Genomic DNA, 14,623 nt, shown 5'->3' on the forward strand with positions numbered 1-14,623 from the left:
GTTCGACAGGTCACTAGTTCGAAAGATCACTGTTTCGACAACACAAACATTCGATAGGTCATTACGCCGGCAGAAAACTACTTCGACAACACATATATTGGACAGGTCGCTTTTTCAACAGAATATGAAATATGTAATATAAATATTTGCTATTTTGAGAGACTGACTACTCAGGGGACCACTTCACTCTGTCACCTGTCGAACATGTGTTTTGTCAAAGTAATGAATGTGTAGTGGAAGTACTGTCGAGTAGAAACAGTGTTTGTCGAAATTAAGTATGACACTCCAATTGCGAGTGGATTGCAATGCCACTCAAAGCAAATATCAGAGGAGGACTGCCACTTCGATCGTTACCCTGAGACATAAGTTGATAGGTTCCATGTGCCTGTAATTTCTTGGCCTCCCTACGGAATAATAAGCCAGGTATAGTCGGGTGGGATGGGTTAGGTGTCCTCAGCCTTATTTCCGTGGCAACTTTATGAATTACTATTTAAATATTCGAGTATAGGTATTATATAAATATTATTTAATATTTCAGAACACCATATACTCGACTATTTAATAATATTATGCGAGTACTTAAATATATAATATAAATTGCGGCAGAAATAATAAAAATTAAAAAATTAGGCCGTAAACACTAACCTGAGAAAGACAATGTAAAATTAAAATAGGTTAATTTATTTGTCCTAAATACTGTTTTTTCCCTACAGAACCGCTATTTCCTAGTGGAGCTTCAATCATGCATGCAGACCATGGAAGCGGCGGTATACGAGAAGGTATCGGAGTTCCTGACGCTGATGGGCCGCACCGAGCTGCTGACCTGCTCGGCGACACAGCATTCGTTCGGCAAGATCCGCGATCAGGCTCAGCAGCTCACCAGGGAATACAACCTGCAGTGTGTTTACCTTTACTACCCCGTGCTGAAACAGCATATACAGGTCAGTACAATGGGTTTTACAGTTACTTTAGGCTGCTAAAAGTATAGGTACAGTTCATCGAATAACTAGAAATAAAGACGAAATGTCATTTAATTTGTTTGAAAACTATTCTGCCAAATCATTACAGTGACAACTGCGCTCCGATTGGCCAGCCCGAAATCGAAACAGTTGACGGGTGTCGTCAATTGTTTCACTTCAAATTGACCAGTTTAATTTGAGCTTTGCTATAATGGACAAAAATAGCATATTATATATTTAATATTAAATTACCCATGAAATGCGATTCCGTTTGTTTTGTAATTATATGGTTTTCTGTTTTTCCCACACCACCGAATTGAACAGCCCCCATTGTGAGAGACATTATCTTTATTACAATAAATACTGAATATTTTTGGAATATATGGAGACATTCACACAGGTCAGTTGTTGGCGCTGTACTATTTCAGCTTTCTAATTTGTGATTTCAGTGCAAACGAGAGTTGATATTTAAAAGTGATATAAGGCCCATTTGCCTGATGAGTTGCCAGGGATGGATGGCCCTAATTTCGTCTCTATTTCTAGTTATATACTCGATGGTACAGTTATTATACTTTTAGCAAAATTTTACCATTTAGCTTTTTTCAGTGATAACACTGTTTATCCACCATAGTACTTAGAACATACAACTACAATCTCTTAACAAGTTTTGGGTTCCGATTTACCTTTTCGATAAATTCGAACTTAAGTGTTGTTTAAATAAACAACTATTTCGCAAGGTCGGGGTCATATCTATATATAAATATGATCGGAACTTCGTGTTGTTTTGAATACGCCGCTTTCAATGCGTTTAATACTCAGTTCTCTGAAGTTTTCTCACAACGCACAGTAAAAGGTTTTGAGAAGTATTTTGTTGTAGAGTTACATATGAATATTGCTTTGGGGTTTTATTTTATACTTCATAATTTTATGCTTACTTTTCTTTAATTCGCTGCGGAGGACAATCTTAAGATTGGAATGATGAGTGTGCTAATTTTTCTAAGTATGTTATGTCAGTAGTTCGATATAAGTTAAATACTTTTATAGCATTAGAGCTCCCTGTGAAAGAGTTCGTCCTGGGAAGTATTGCCACCTTACCTATTACTGCATTCCGGTTTTGAAGGGCAAGGAGGTAATTACAGGCACATGAGACTTATGACTCTCAGGGTGACAGGCGCAGTGGCAATTGTCCCTCAGATTTTTGTGTTATAAAGCTCGGAGATCTGGCGCAAGACTTGTTCGTCCCATCACTTGCTAACCTAAAAAAAATACTTCTTTTATTTCATTGGCGTGCTTGCTTGATACTAAATTCAGTGTGTAATTTTGTTTACCAATTTTATTATTATTGTAATTATAAAGATGAGCTTATAACAAAAGTCTTTCTGATTGCACAGTACGAGTTCGAGCCTTGCGATAACGATCCCGTGGACACTGTGACGATGGAGCAGGAGTCAGTTGCAATGACGCTTGCGCAGGAGGCTCGTCGTTGGGCTACACGGGTTGTACGGGAGACGGCACTCGTCCGCGATGCCACGCGGAAGATTCATTTGTATCAAGCCATGAGGGATGCTGGGCAGAAGGTTAGCTTTTCTTGTTAGAGTGTAAAATGCTTGACTGAGTTCTGCGATCATTTCGGCGACTTGCGTATTCTCAACATACCTGTACGGAGCAAATGCCAGCTGTTTTTTTTTCGTATTTGTAAGCGTATTCTACTTTATCTACACACATCAAATGTGTCTAGGGTTCAAGTATGTTTTTGCCAATTACTGAAAATCAGTTTTTTTTTATTCAATTATTTTTTTTAACACTGATATATTTTTTCCAAATTCTCGGACGACTTCTAGACCGGTTATACGCTGCACATATTCTTCGTACCCTATACGACAACCACGATCCCAGAGCCGCCCTGATGCGCCACAATACCGATGACCTACCAGATATCAGCCAAGACGAGATCGTGTTGGTTCTAAAATAGCTTAAAAGTGGAAAAGCCCCTGGTGAAGACGGAGTTACTACAGAACTTCTGAAGTCTGGAGGAGTTCCAGTCATCAAGGAACTATGATTAATGGGGTAGTTGCTGGCGGGAAATGCATGCGACAAGCTGAGGACCGGAGGAAATGGGGCACATTGGGGGAGGCCTAAGTCCAGCAGTTGACTGAGATAGATGATGAGATTTTTTTAGTCACTTTTATAATTTGAATTTGAAAAAGTCTTTAAAAAACCTGGTTTTCAATAAAACGTGCTCATGCACTATAAAATACACACTTCAAAAATGTCTAGAGATCATTCCCTAGATATTTTTGAAGTGTGTATTTTATAAAATTCTACGTGTGGAGTGCGGAATTTGTTACGTAACTTATTTTTTAATCCATGTCATAACTTTTACGCAGGTTGATCCAAACGATCCGAACGGCCCAGAGCTGGAAGTTCGTCTTGACGAACTGCGTGCCACCATTCGTCGGTCAGAAACATCCAAAGCAAAATACGAAGCTCGATTGGAGTGCTTGCGCATTGGTGGCGCGCCCGTCGACGAGTGGTTGAAGGAGGTGGACCTGCTGGCTGTGCAAGACGCGTTGCCCAGGAGCAGTAGTCTGCTTAGCGTGAGGACTGACGCCTCAGGGGCTGCTGTAAGTAATTTAACCCATTAGACGTTTCTGTTCCTGAATCGCATCGAGTGTGGATGATATTATTTCCTTTGAACATGACATAGGTAGGTAAGACCTTAGATAAGTAGATAGAAAAAGTGGGATAATTTTCTTATCTCAACCAGTATGTTCTTAAAACAAGGCTAGGTCGAAGGTATTTAGACTTTTCTAACATGTGAAATGATTGATGCTTATGCAGCAGTAATGTGAGCATTACTGCGTTCCGGTTTTGAAGGGTAGTGGTGCTGTTCAAATTATAGACATATGGGATTAGATAAGTTATATCTCAAGGTGACGGGTGCAGTGGCAGGCTCCTCCGATCTTTGTGGGCTTAAAGTTTCGAGTGGAACTGCAACTGTTATGAACAGGCATGTCGCTTACCGCCAAGCCATGACTTGTTCATCCTGTTAGTTGGTATTATAAAAATAAATTAAAAAAAGTTGCAAATGGAGATCCATAGTTTGCTCTCGACAATAGGGAGGCGTGATAGTGTGTATTTATGTTAATGTGTATTTACCTATTAAACTCGAAACAACCCTTAATTACCATACTAATTTGACTTGAATAACCACACAAACACTCAGTAAAAAATGTATGTCCATCCAGTAAGAGCGAAAATGACGTAAGTTTCTCATCGGCTGTTCATACAGGGAAGGGCCAAAAAGATTCTTCTGACCGGTTTAATGCGATTCCGATCGATAAGTCTGGTGTACATTGATTTCAATCAATCATCAAGACTCTCTTGGTGCACAATGATCCTCAGCGCTCTATAAACCTGACTTTCAAATTTGTGTGTTTGTGTAGGACCAGCCGAGCTCGGACTCATTCTACGACAGCGACAACACGGACGGCGAAGCGGGTCCCTCGGCGGCTACTGCGGCCTCCGCCGCACAGCATCAGCGCACCACCTCTGGCTCGCAGCATGATGACGACCACGACGAAGATGTAGACGGTAAGGCTGCTAACAGATTGACTGCATGCAGTTAATGCGTGAAGTCGTTATCAACTTCATACAGTCGTGATCTTGGCTGCTTGAAGTTGATTATAAATTCACATTCAATATTCAACTCAAGCCACTATCGCCATGAAATAAAGTGTTTTTGCACTATGAAATAAAGTGAATTTCAAAATGCAAATCTGTTGTATAGCGATGTTGGAAGAAGAAAGGCAGCGCATAGAATCACTCACAGTGGGCTGGGATGACCCCACTCAAGTGAACTGGGGGGAGGCTGAGCCTGCTGCTCCTGCAGGTCAGGAGACCGTGGACCAACCTGCGCCTCCTTTATACAAGTGTACAGCTCTGTACTCATATACGGTGAGTACACTTACTACTTACAATATTTATACATACCCTAGATGAATACGAATTTTGGATAACTTACACAAAAATCGGACCAAACTTGCATACATACATGAAATCAGTCCAGGTTCATTCTCTCCTATAATATATCATTTCAACCTGCCTTGAATATTCAATCGCCTTAATACTATCAAGTTAACATCAACGAAAGATTTAAACACTTTAATATCATTTTTAATAATAATAATAATAATTTTTTTTTAAAAAAAGAAAAAAATAATTTCTTTTTACAACGTACAAATAAAGTAAGGTTATTACAATACAAGATGAGATCCCTGACTGTCAAAGTAGGGTAACCTGTGATATGAGAGCCAGTGTTCCTCCGCGCGCTAGTGGACAACCTTACTGTATACAGGGAAACAACAAGGTCCACTATGCTTTCAATTAGAATAAAAACAAAAAAGAGTGTATGTGTGAGTGTGTGTGTGCATGTGTGTGTGTGTGTGTATGTGTGTGCGCGTGTGTGTGTGAAGTATCTTTTTTACGTTGTATTTACTTCGATGGACTATATGATCCAATAGGCACAAAACCCCGATGAGCTGTCAATTATCGAGAACGAGCAGCTGGAGGTGGTGGGAGAGGGCGACGGTGACGGTTGGCTGCGTGCGCGCAACTACCGCGGCGAGGAAGGTTACGTGCCGCACAATTACCTTGACGTCGACAGGGAGCAGGTGAGATTGGAGACCAAGAAGTCAAAGTCAAATAAGCTTTATATCATTGGTAAGCAAATTACATTTGAAATCGTCGTACTGATTAATCTCTACGGCTCGCTCATTTTCAAGACAGATTCCCTTGAGAAGAATGAGCAAGAAACTTTAGGGGTTGTTCTTTGTAAATATAAATTTGAATACGTTTGTCATTACAATATTTAATTTAAACATCTTAGACCGAGACTATTTGCAAGAGCTAAACGAGTCCATACCACGGATTTTTGTCATCCAGAAGCTGTATGAAGTTTTTGTTTCACTATAGTTTAAAAACTCGTAAATGGCAAATTTTGAATATCAATCGGAATCTTATTATAGAAGCGTATACATGACCCTTATAAAGACACCAAAACAACAATGGTTTGTGTTTTTCACATTTCTGTGGATTTCCATCAATCGTGATAAAATCTGAAATAGTATAATAGTATTTATTAAAATAATATAGGGGTTTTCAACAAGAACTTTGCTTCGTAAATCAAAATTTAAAACAATAAATATAGATGTCAATGATTCAAATTTGTATTGTATTAAAAAAAGTAAGGTTTGGCAATTATGAATAAAAAATGATATCTGATAAATGTGCACCACGTCCACAGTTACCGATATCGATTCTTTCATCAAAGTTTTTAAACACTTTTTGACAATATGGGGGGTCTATTTCGTTAACCACTTCACGAATTTTGAGTTTTAAGGCTGCAATCGATTCTATTGGCTCCGTATAGACTCTGTCTTTGACATAATCCCATAAAAATAATCCAGCGGTGTTAAATCACATGATCGAGCTGGCCACTTAACGGCTGAATTTCGTGAAATTTGGTTTTCAATATATTCATTGTTTCGGTGGCTGTGTGACTTGTGCCGTTGGCATTGGACCGTTTTTTTCGAAAATTCGGCTGGAAGTGGATTACGCGATCGAGAGATGTTAACAAATTTTGTTTTTCACCGGCTCAATTCACTAGCTGGTTCCTTTTTTCAATAATTTCGATTTTTTAAAAGAGTTTATTATAAATACACAGACAGACGTGATTCGGAGTAGCCATCGGGCGTTATACCTATGCTCTGCAATACACCTAACATCTAACTAAAGTTCCTCTAAAAGCAGGCATCAGCAGCACCTGGTCTGGTGACCCAGATATCCTTCTCGTCAGTGGACTACACAGTGGAGGGCGAAGACGCCGACGTGGTGCAGTCCCCGGACCAGATCTCTGTCATTTCCGCTCCAGTCGCCAAGCCCGACGACTCTAAGGCTGTTACACCGCAAGCCAAGAATGATCTGCCAACGCTTGGATACTGTTTCGCTCTGTATGACTATGACGCTGAGGGAGATGATGAGCTAAATTTGGAGGAGGGACAGGTAGGCTTAATACAGCGAAATTAATATTTTACAGGGTAATGTAGAATAGTATTGGGATCCTCGAACTCTGTGATCGATTTCTAATCTATTTAAACTACATGGATACTGATTTGGTATTTTTGTGTAATTTAACTTAAGGGTATAATCAGGATTGGTTATGACAACTGAATTTAGTACTACATCTGCAATGTTCCATGTCATGAGTATTTCTGATACCGGATCCACAGAAAAACCGCGTTGTAGCACCTTCAGTGAGACGACAATAGGCTTAGTGGATGTCGGATTCTGTAACGGCACTGCACACACGCCGCCAGTTTTGTTAATTAATATTCATTACATTAATTATTGATTTATCTTCTGTTTTATATTTGGATTATTATTATTATCTTTTTGTTTCTTCATACTGTGCTTTCAATTTATATCTAATTTTGTAGTTGAACTGTTATGTTTTTTTTAGTAATGTGATGTGTGTGTACTGTCTTACACAGAATAAATGATTTCATAATGTACATAATATGAAACAATGTACATAATAAAAGAGATAATTGTTTGTACACGCAGATAATTCGTGTAGTATCGCGCGACGCGCATGGCGTCGACGACGGGTGGTGGCGCGGTGAAGCCAACGGCCAACTTGGAAACTTTCCATCGCTCATCGTCGAAGAATGTGACGAGGTATTGGCACTTAAAGACTTGACTTTATATTTAACCCATATAAAAAACTCGGAAGCCTTCAGTGGCACCACCGACTAAATTACATTTCGTGAATAATGAGTGTAAAAGAGAGATAGACGTTATCCTCTTTCTTAATCTTATTTGGTTATTTCTTGTCCCATGTCCTCCACTCTGCGCTTCTCTCAAACATACGTAAATTTTGTTCGCCGAGTTTGTTGTAAATTTTTGGTTTATGTTTGACGCTAGAATGGCGAGCCATTAAGTGGCGGCGAAGACTGGACACCGGGTGCTGACGGAACCGCTCCTGTTTTCACCTCACCACCGGGATCTCCCCCCGGCGCTGCTCACGACGAAAGTAAGTCTTAATTCTTTCTTTGTCTCTCGCTCTCATTGTCTACTCTGTCTTCTGCACTGGCAGTTGGAAGGGGACCACTATAACACTATACCTTTCGTTCGAGATCTCCAGATCTTCTACCGATTTTGGCTGATTTTTTTAACAAGACAGCTTTAAGGCCTGTGTTCCCCTACCGATTGTCCACACTGTCTGTGTATTTGATTGCAGCTCTTTAAGCGTGTATCGAAGAGGCAGAAGGCCAAGACTTAGTGCAAGTGTTATATTTTCAATAAACGAAACAACCTCTAGTGTAATGAAATGATAGAGTTTCACGTAGCGACACCACGCAGATGAGTCGTTTGCCGCCTACTTTTGGATTAATTATGTTTATCTACACACATATCATAAACTCTATAATATGTTCAAAAACAGCAAATTACGACCAGCATAAAGGTTATCTGATTTGTTAGAATAAGTTTCTTACCTGTGAAAATGTTATTATTGCTCACAGATTATTACATTCAAATTTCGAACATCTCTGTAAAACAAAACAATTTGATTTGATCTCAATTCTAATATCAGTCGAGATGAAGTTTTATTCGAAATGAAATATCAATAGCTAACAATTTTGACAATTTCCCACGTTACTTGATATCGAACGATATGATAGTTGGAGCCGATTCTGGTTTGTCTATGAATTAAAAATAAAAACTACGGTTGTGTGACATGCGTGAGAAAAGATTTTATTTGCCGCCATTTCGCCAGTCGTAACATGCGGCTCCTGAACACATCACAGAGAGCTTATAATATGTGTGTAGATAAAGCAGTGTATGTAACTGTACGTTATTAAGCATTAAAATACTCGTGAGATGTTTTTATTCGTAAGCCTCTCTCGTATTTTAATGCCTTTCATTATGTAACAGTCACATAAACTACTATTTCAATAGTCGATTAAAATTACCCGTGCACGCCACGCCGACCATAGGCCGTACTGCGAGCGTAGTTACGCTGAAGGCATGTCGCGGATATTCTGCTTGGTGTATCGCTACACTTATGTCCGTGCCTGATGTCTCTTCTGTAGTGTCGTTCAAACAGTCGCTGGGACAATTGTACTCGTAAATTCCAATTGTTTCACATTACCAAGTGTTCAGTATAGCGGCTGCTTGAGCGACGCTTCATTCGCGCCTTTGTACATTCTCTACGTATGTTTTTGTATTTCCATCGAGATGGGCGACTGATTGAATGAAACCACAAACATAATACTATAAACTCACTAATGTAAACTGGCCAAGTGTTGCAATAGTGCAAGCACAAAATATCCAGCTCGAACAATTACGATATATTAATAACATAATTGTAGCGTTACGAGGAGAACACATTTAATCGTTCATAAACACAAGGATTTAATAGGTTTATTTGATTTTATTCTCACTGTGTATAGCGATAAAGCAGCAGTGAGTATTATTGACCTGGTATATGAGATTAAAAAGTCATTGGTATTTGATTGTACAACAAGTGCATAAAACGCATCATTTTACCCGAGACGAGTATATACTTATCTCGAGGGTAAAGTGGGTTCATATAACACGGATTAAAAAAATAAAAGTAAAACTTTATTTTATAAGGTTCTAGTGTGCGTGGCTGTTGGCGCAGACGTCACTGCCTCGGTCTTAAACGACGATTTTATTTTATGCTCTAGAGCATAGAATCCTATTTCATGCAGCCTACATCCAGCGTATTTATGCTGGACTTTAAGAGCATGAGAAGTGAAAATGATTATAACGAAATTCTTGAGTTACATAAAGCATACAACGAATAGGTACACAGGAACAGTCACCACGGTAATTAAAATTGTACATAATGTAACATACAAATACAGTATATTCGCGGTCGCCCATTTCATTTTGTATTTGTACACATAGTGGCCATTACAAAAGTGTGCGATGTCACGCGATAGTAGCTTGCTGGCTCGTCGGGTTGTTGTGGTTACTCCCAGATGGCATGGTATTTTGTTGACCTATATCATTGGCACGATCTCTTGCTAGACTTTGGTAATGCTAGGATCATATAGGACCATTTCACATTGTCATAAGTACTTGCATGATGTTTTGCACGATTAATGTAAAATTGAGGTTTTCATCTGCGTCGTTTTTCGACCTTCACAAGGTTTCACGTTCGAAGTTACTCATAACTCTTCACTTAATATTTTTATCTACACACATATCATAAACTCTCTATAATGTGTTCAAAAACCGCAAATTACGACCAGCATAAAGGTAAACCTTTTTGTTAGAACAAATTTCTTATCTGTGAAAATATTATTATTGCTTCATATTATTACATTCAAATTTCGAACATCTCTGAAAAACAAAACAATTTGATTCGACCTCAATTCTAATATCAGTCGAGATGAAGTTTTATTCGAAATGAGATGTCAATAGCAAACAATTTTGACAATTTCCCACGTTACTTGATATCGAACGATATGATAGTTGGAGCCGATTCTAGTTTGTCTACGAATTAAAAATAAAAACTACGGTTGTATGCATTCCTTGATAAAAGTTTTCATTTGCCGCCATTTCCCCAGTCGTAACATGCGGTTCTTGAACACATCACAGAGAGCTTATAATATGTGTGTAGATAAAGCAGTGTATGTAACTGTACATAATTAGGCATTAAAACGCTCGTGAGATCACAAAACCCTCACTCGTGTTTTAATGCCTTTCATTATGTAACAGTCACATAAACAACTATATCTTTACCTGTCAGAACAAATTAGATGTCGTCTTTCTGATATGAACTATCCACTTCCTCGCGTACATTTTATTACATTTGTTGCATTGTATTTATTTGTGTGTGCATATACAACTTGTTCTATGTTTATCTCTGCGCTACTACTAGCCACAATTTCTTTTCGATTGACATTGTCTTCCACACCTGTTCCTGTTTTTCATGTTTGTTGCTCAATTTGGGATTTGTGTTCCACTGAAGTTTACCTTGTATACAGAGCGCATCGCGTTGCCAGCCAAACTATTGTGATTTAAGACCTATTGTTGTATCTATCCGAATTTCGTTTGTCTTTGAGCGCTATTCGGTAATGTACATACATAAATGTTGCTGTAACGTTCCGAGTAGGACCAATAACGTCAAAGTGCGTCGTTTAGTGTCAAATAAGGAACGGACAGGCCATAATAAACCGAATAGTGCCAGTCAGAAAGTGAAGGTACAAGGTTGAAGTGTGCTTCTGCCCCGGACGCTGCCAGTCGTGATGAGTGACAACAATAACGAAAAGAGTGGAGCACCACCGGCTGCTCCTCCCCCGCCGCCGCCTGTGGACCTCAGCGACTCCATGGACAGTCAGCCTGATTTCAGCTTTAACCTTGAGTTAAGTAGGAACCAGCAGGACTTGTATGACTTGCAGTTCTCTCAGTCGGAGCCGACCAAGCCTCCTCCGATCGCACCGCAAGTCACCATCGTCGGTGAGTTGTAGGAATATACCTTAGAGCCTCTGCGCATACGTTAGGATGTTTAGCGGCGATTTTGCGACTGCGAAGATTTCGCGGTGAAGACACTTAACGTTCGCTCAATGCATCCAGATAACACGCGAATGCGTCCCTCAAGGTAGCATTTCGATGTTGGCGACCGCGACCGATGATCGTGACTGTGACCCACTGTTTAGTAAGAATTTATATCGAACGCTGACCAACGCAAGCGACCGCGTTGCGCGACTTGTGGGTGTCGCTAGCAAGCGAACGCGGTACAGCGCGACGTCACTGCTCCTGTAGCAGTGCCGCTGTGCGTCCAAGTAACGTACCGGTTGTTGACGACGTACTCTTAGTAGATTTAGTGTCTAATAACCCATTCTATAAAATATGTATATGGGAAGAAATTGGCAAAATGAGTTAATCGCCGTCTTCGTCTTCCTTCAATAACTGCTATTTAACTCTTTTTCTGGTTGTGGATTAATACAGAATACAACCAATCGTATTAAAAACTGCGGGAATACTGGCGGTATGTCGTTGTCGCTTGGATCCGTAAGCTACTGGTCGATAAGCGAAGGGCGACCAGGAATACGGCCACCAAGCGCTGTCGCCGGTCGCCGTGGTCGCCAACATTGGAATTCTACCTTTACGTTAAACAAAGATTCATTGATGGTAGAGAGTAACTATCAATGGCGTTGGTACTGGAATGTGTGCTCTATAGAGTATGTAGCATCAAGCTTCCGAAACACGGATAAACCGCTGAAAACCGTCGCTAAATGTATCGTGAGTCACGTCAAGATGGCTACGGGCCAATTAATACTATTGAACAATGTAAGCGCTATTGAATAGACATGCAAGTATGTCGAAATTAATAACAAGTACATAGTAGGCAGGTATATAACAAGCCAAAATCATTAATTTATTTTACATCAAAAGAGAATTATTATTGTAAAGACTCTACAAGTTGTTCGACTTTTATGCAGAGACTCTAGCTTGGGAAATAAATATATACTTAGGTAGCCATTGACTTACAATTATATGGACGTCGGGTCCGCGCTAAAAAGTGTCCGAACTTATAGGGCGTTAAAATCGTATACAGAGCATCATTCACGCTTCAGTCTTCGTTTGTTTCTTCTGACAGCGAAGCAAGCAAAATTAGACAGTACTACGATGACATTACTATTTGAATTCAACGTTTTAGCTTTTTCATATTCCTTTACATGTCACTACGTTTAAATAGGTTGATTTGGGACATTTTTTTCGTGGTTTTTGTATTAGACCCGTCGTCCATTTATTTGTAAGTCAATGTAGGTAGCCTACGATTGTTAGTTACTCCATTTGACAATTAATTTGTGCCCTTAGTGAATAAAACATGTATTGAAGACAACTTTTTAATATCTTCTTTTATTAATTGCTTGGTGCATATCATTACAAAATGCACATACCGTAATAAGACTATTGTTTTATTTACTGAAGATTTTCCATATACCCTATAAAATGTTTTGCTGTTATTATAATCAATTGACTTTTTTCCATGCTTCAGTCGATGAGGTTGAGGGTGAAAATTTAGAAGATGAGGTTTGATTATCATTTTAAATACTTAATACACTATATATGTTGTTCTATGTACTAATATATAGGTGTGCTTTCATATTGCAGCTTTTTAGATACGATGTGTAGTACAACACTTATTTTAAATTATCATTTACTGTGCTTCTCTGCTTTTGTCTTGCGGGTGTTAAATTTAAGTACACACGAATTTAAAATACAATTTTAAAGGTGACTAAGATGTTAAACATTCACACGTAGGCATTTTCGTAGGACAATTCAGTCCTGTGCCCTGTGGTTCTCCTTTCTGGCACATATGACCTTTTAATCGAAGCACCTATCGAGTAGCGTCACCGTCATCTAGGCATGGCTTGTATCGCATGAACTGAAATTGATTATAAACTTTTGCATGCCAATTACAGACTTCTACGAATTAAACCAGTTATTTGGACCTATTAAATCCTGAAAGCATTTTATTATCAGCACTCCGCAAATCACCTGTAAATGGATCCCATGAATGTGGAACAATAAATTACGAACCTGTTTACCTCTTATTCACAATATATTTGCATCTATTTTCGCTTACTTAACAAAATCTTGTCAAATTAAATCTATTCTACCAAGAAATTGAATGAATTTCTGTCATCTTCCATCTCTAATTTTCGATTTTGCGCCTTTACTTTGTTTCCGATAATTTTCGGCGATATAGTAATTAATGATGATGTTTAGGAGGAGGAGGAACTGCAGACGGTGGCACCGCAACCACCAAGCAAGCCGAAGGCAGTTGAGCTACCGGAGGAGTCCGTTCTCGGCGTGGGCATCGTCATCACAGCCGCCACGCCCATGGTCGAGGAGCCTGAACAACCGTTCCCGCCTCCGGAGCCCCAGCCTGAACCCGAACCCGAGACCGAGCCTGAACCGGAACGTGCCGAAGACAACGATGACGAAGAATCCTCACTTTCTGAGCAAACCGCCGTGTGCCTTCGTGGGGACGATGAGGGCCCGGCTGACTCTGCTCCACACCCTGCTTCAAGTTCCACAGCATCCGAGGGTGAGTCAACGGGAGCATCCATCGCCTCCGGCCCGCCCACCGCTCCACATTCCCCTCCAGCAACGGTTCGAGCAGGCCGAGCTTCCATTCCCGATGAGCTCGAGCCCGCGCAGCTGGCCCGCCTCACCGACCTGAAGGAATCTAACGCTTAAGGTTCTGGAATCACAACTGATCCGCGCGATGCACTCGTCTGACAGCGGCCTATCGCCTGCGTTTTTACCTACAAATTATTCACCACTATTAAGATTATCTGTCAAGTTCCAAATACAAGTTTTATATTTTTCCTATAAGAACTTCAGATGGTTTTTCAAATAGTGCGAACTGGATCTTCTGAAAAAGGAACTGACTTACAACTAAGTCACTTGGATCTTAGCAGATAATAGGTATTATTACTTGTAAACGCAGATAACTTACCTGTTATTTAGATATTTCTTTTTCGAGAACGTAAATTCTTATGCAAGTTTTATACAAAAAAAAAGAGAGTTGATCAATGATATTAATAAACCAAGCC

General features: G+C 39.7%; 1 protein-coding gene across 4 annotated transcripts in view; it reads left to right on the top strand.

Annotated features, from left to right (window-relative positions):
* The window catches only part of LOC113234985 (F-BAR and double SH3 domains protein 2), a 40,737-nt gene extending 26,114 nt beyond the window's left edge, over positions 1 to 14,623 (top strand). Inside the window, exons 7-18 of one of the 4 annotated variants that reach the window (XM_026470534.1) lie at positions 714 to 941; positions 2,351 to 2,536; positions 3,347 to 3,583; positions 4,406 to 4,553; positions 4,750 to 4,916; positions 5,483 to 5,632; positions 6,768 to 7,022; positions 7,584 to 7,697; positions 7,944 to 8,052; positions 11,295 to 11,510; positions 13,057 to 13,091; positions 13,791 to 14,623. In XM_026470534.1, the coding sequence (XP_026326319.1) occupies positions 714 to 941; positions 2,351 to 2,536; positions 3,347 to 3,583; positions 4,406 to 4,553; positions 4,750 to 4,916; positions 5,483 to 5,632; positions 6,768 to 7,022; positions 7,584 to 7,697; positions 7,944 to 8,052; positions 11,295 to 11,510; positions 13,057 to 13,091; positions 13,791 to 14,264 (2,319 nt within the window). In that variant the 3' untranslated portion in view covers positions 14,265 to 14,623. The remainder of the gene's footprint in view (positions 1 to 713; positions 942 to 2,350; positions 2,537 to 3,346; positions 3,584 to 4,405; positions 4,554 to 4,749; positions 4,917 to 5,482; positions 5,633 to 6,767; positions 7,023 to 7,583; positions 7,698 to 7,943; positions 8,053 to 11,294; positions 11,511 to 13,056; positions 13,092 to 13,790) is intronic. The other 3 variants (XM_026470610.1, XM_026470691.1, XM_026470774.1) reach the window with 3 other exon arrangements.

This window comes from Hyposmocoma kahamanoa, unplaced genomic scaffold, assembly GCF_003589595.1.
Source record: "Hyposmocoma kahamanoa isolate Upper Pololo Valley unplaced genomic scaffold, ASM358959v1 100021, whole genome shotgun sequence".
In the NCBI taxonomy this organism is placed as follows: Eukaryota; Metazoa; Arthropoda; class Insecta; order Lepidoptera; family Cosmopterigidae; genus Hyposmocoma; species Hyposmocoma kahamanoa.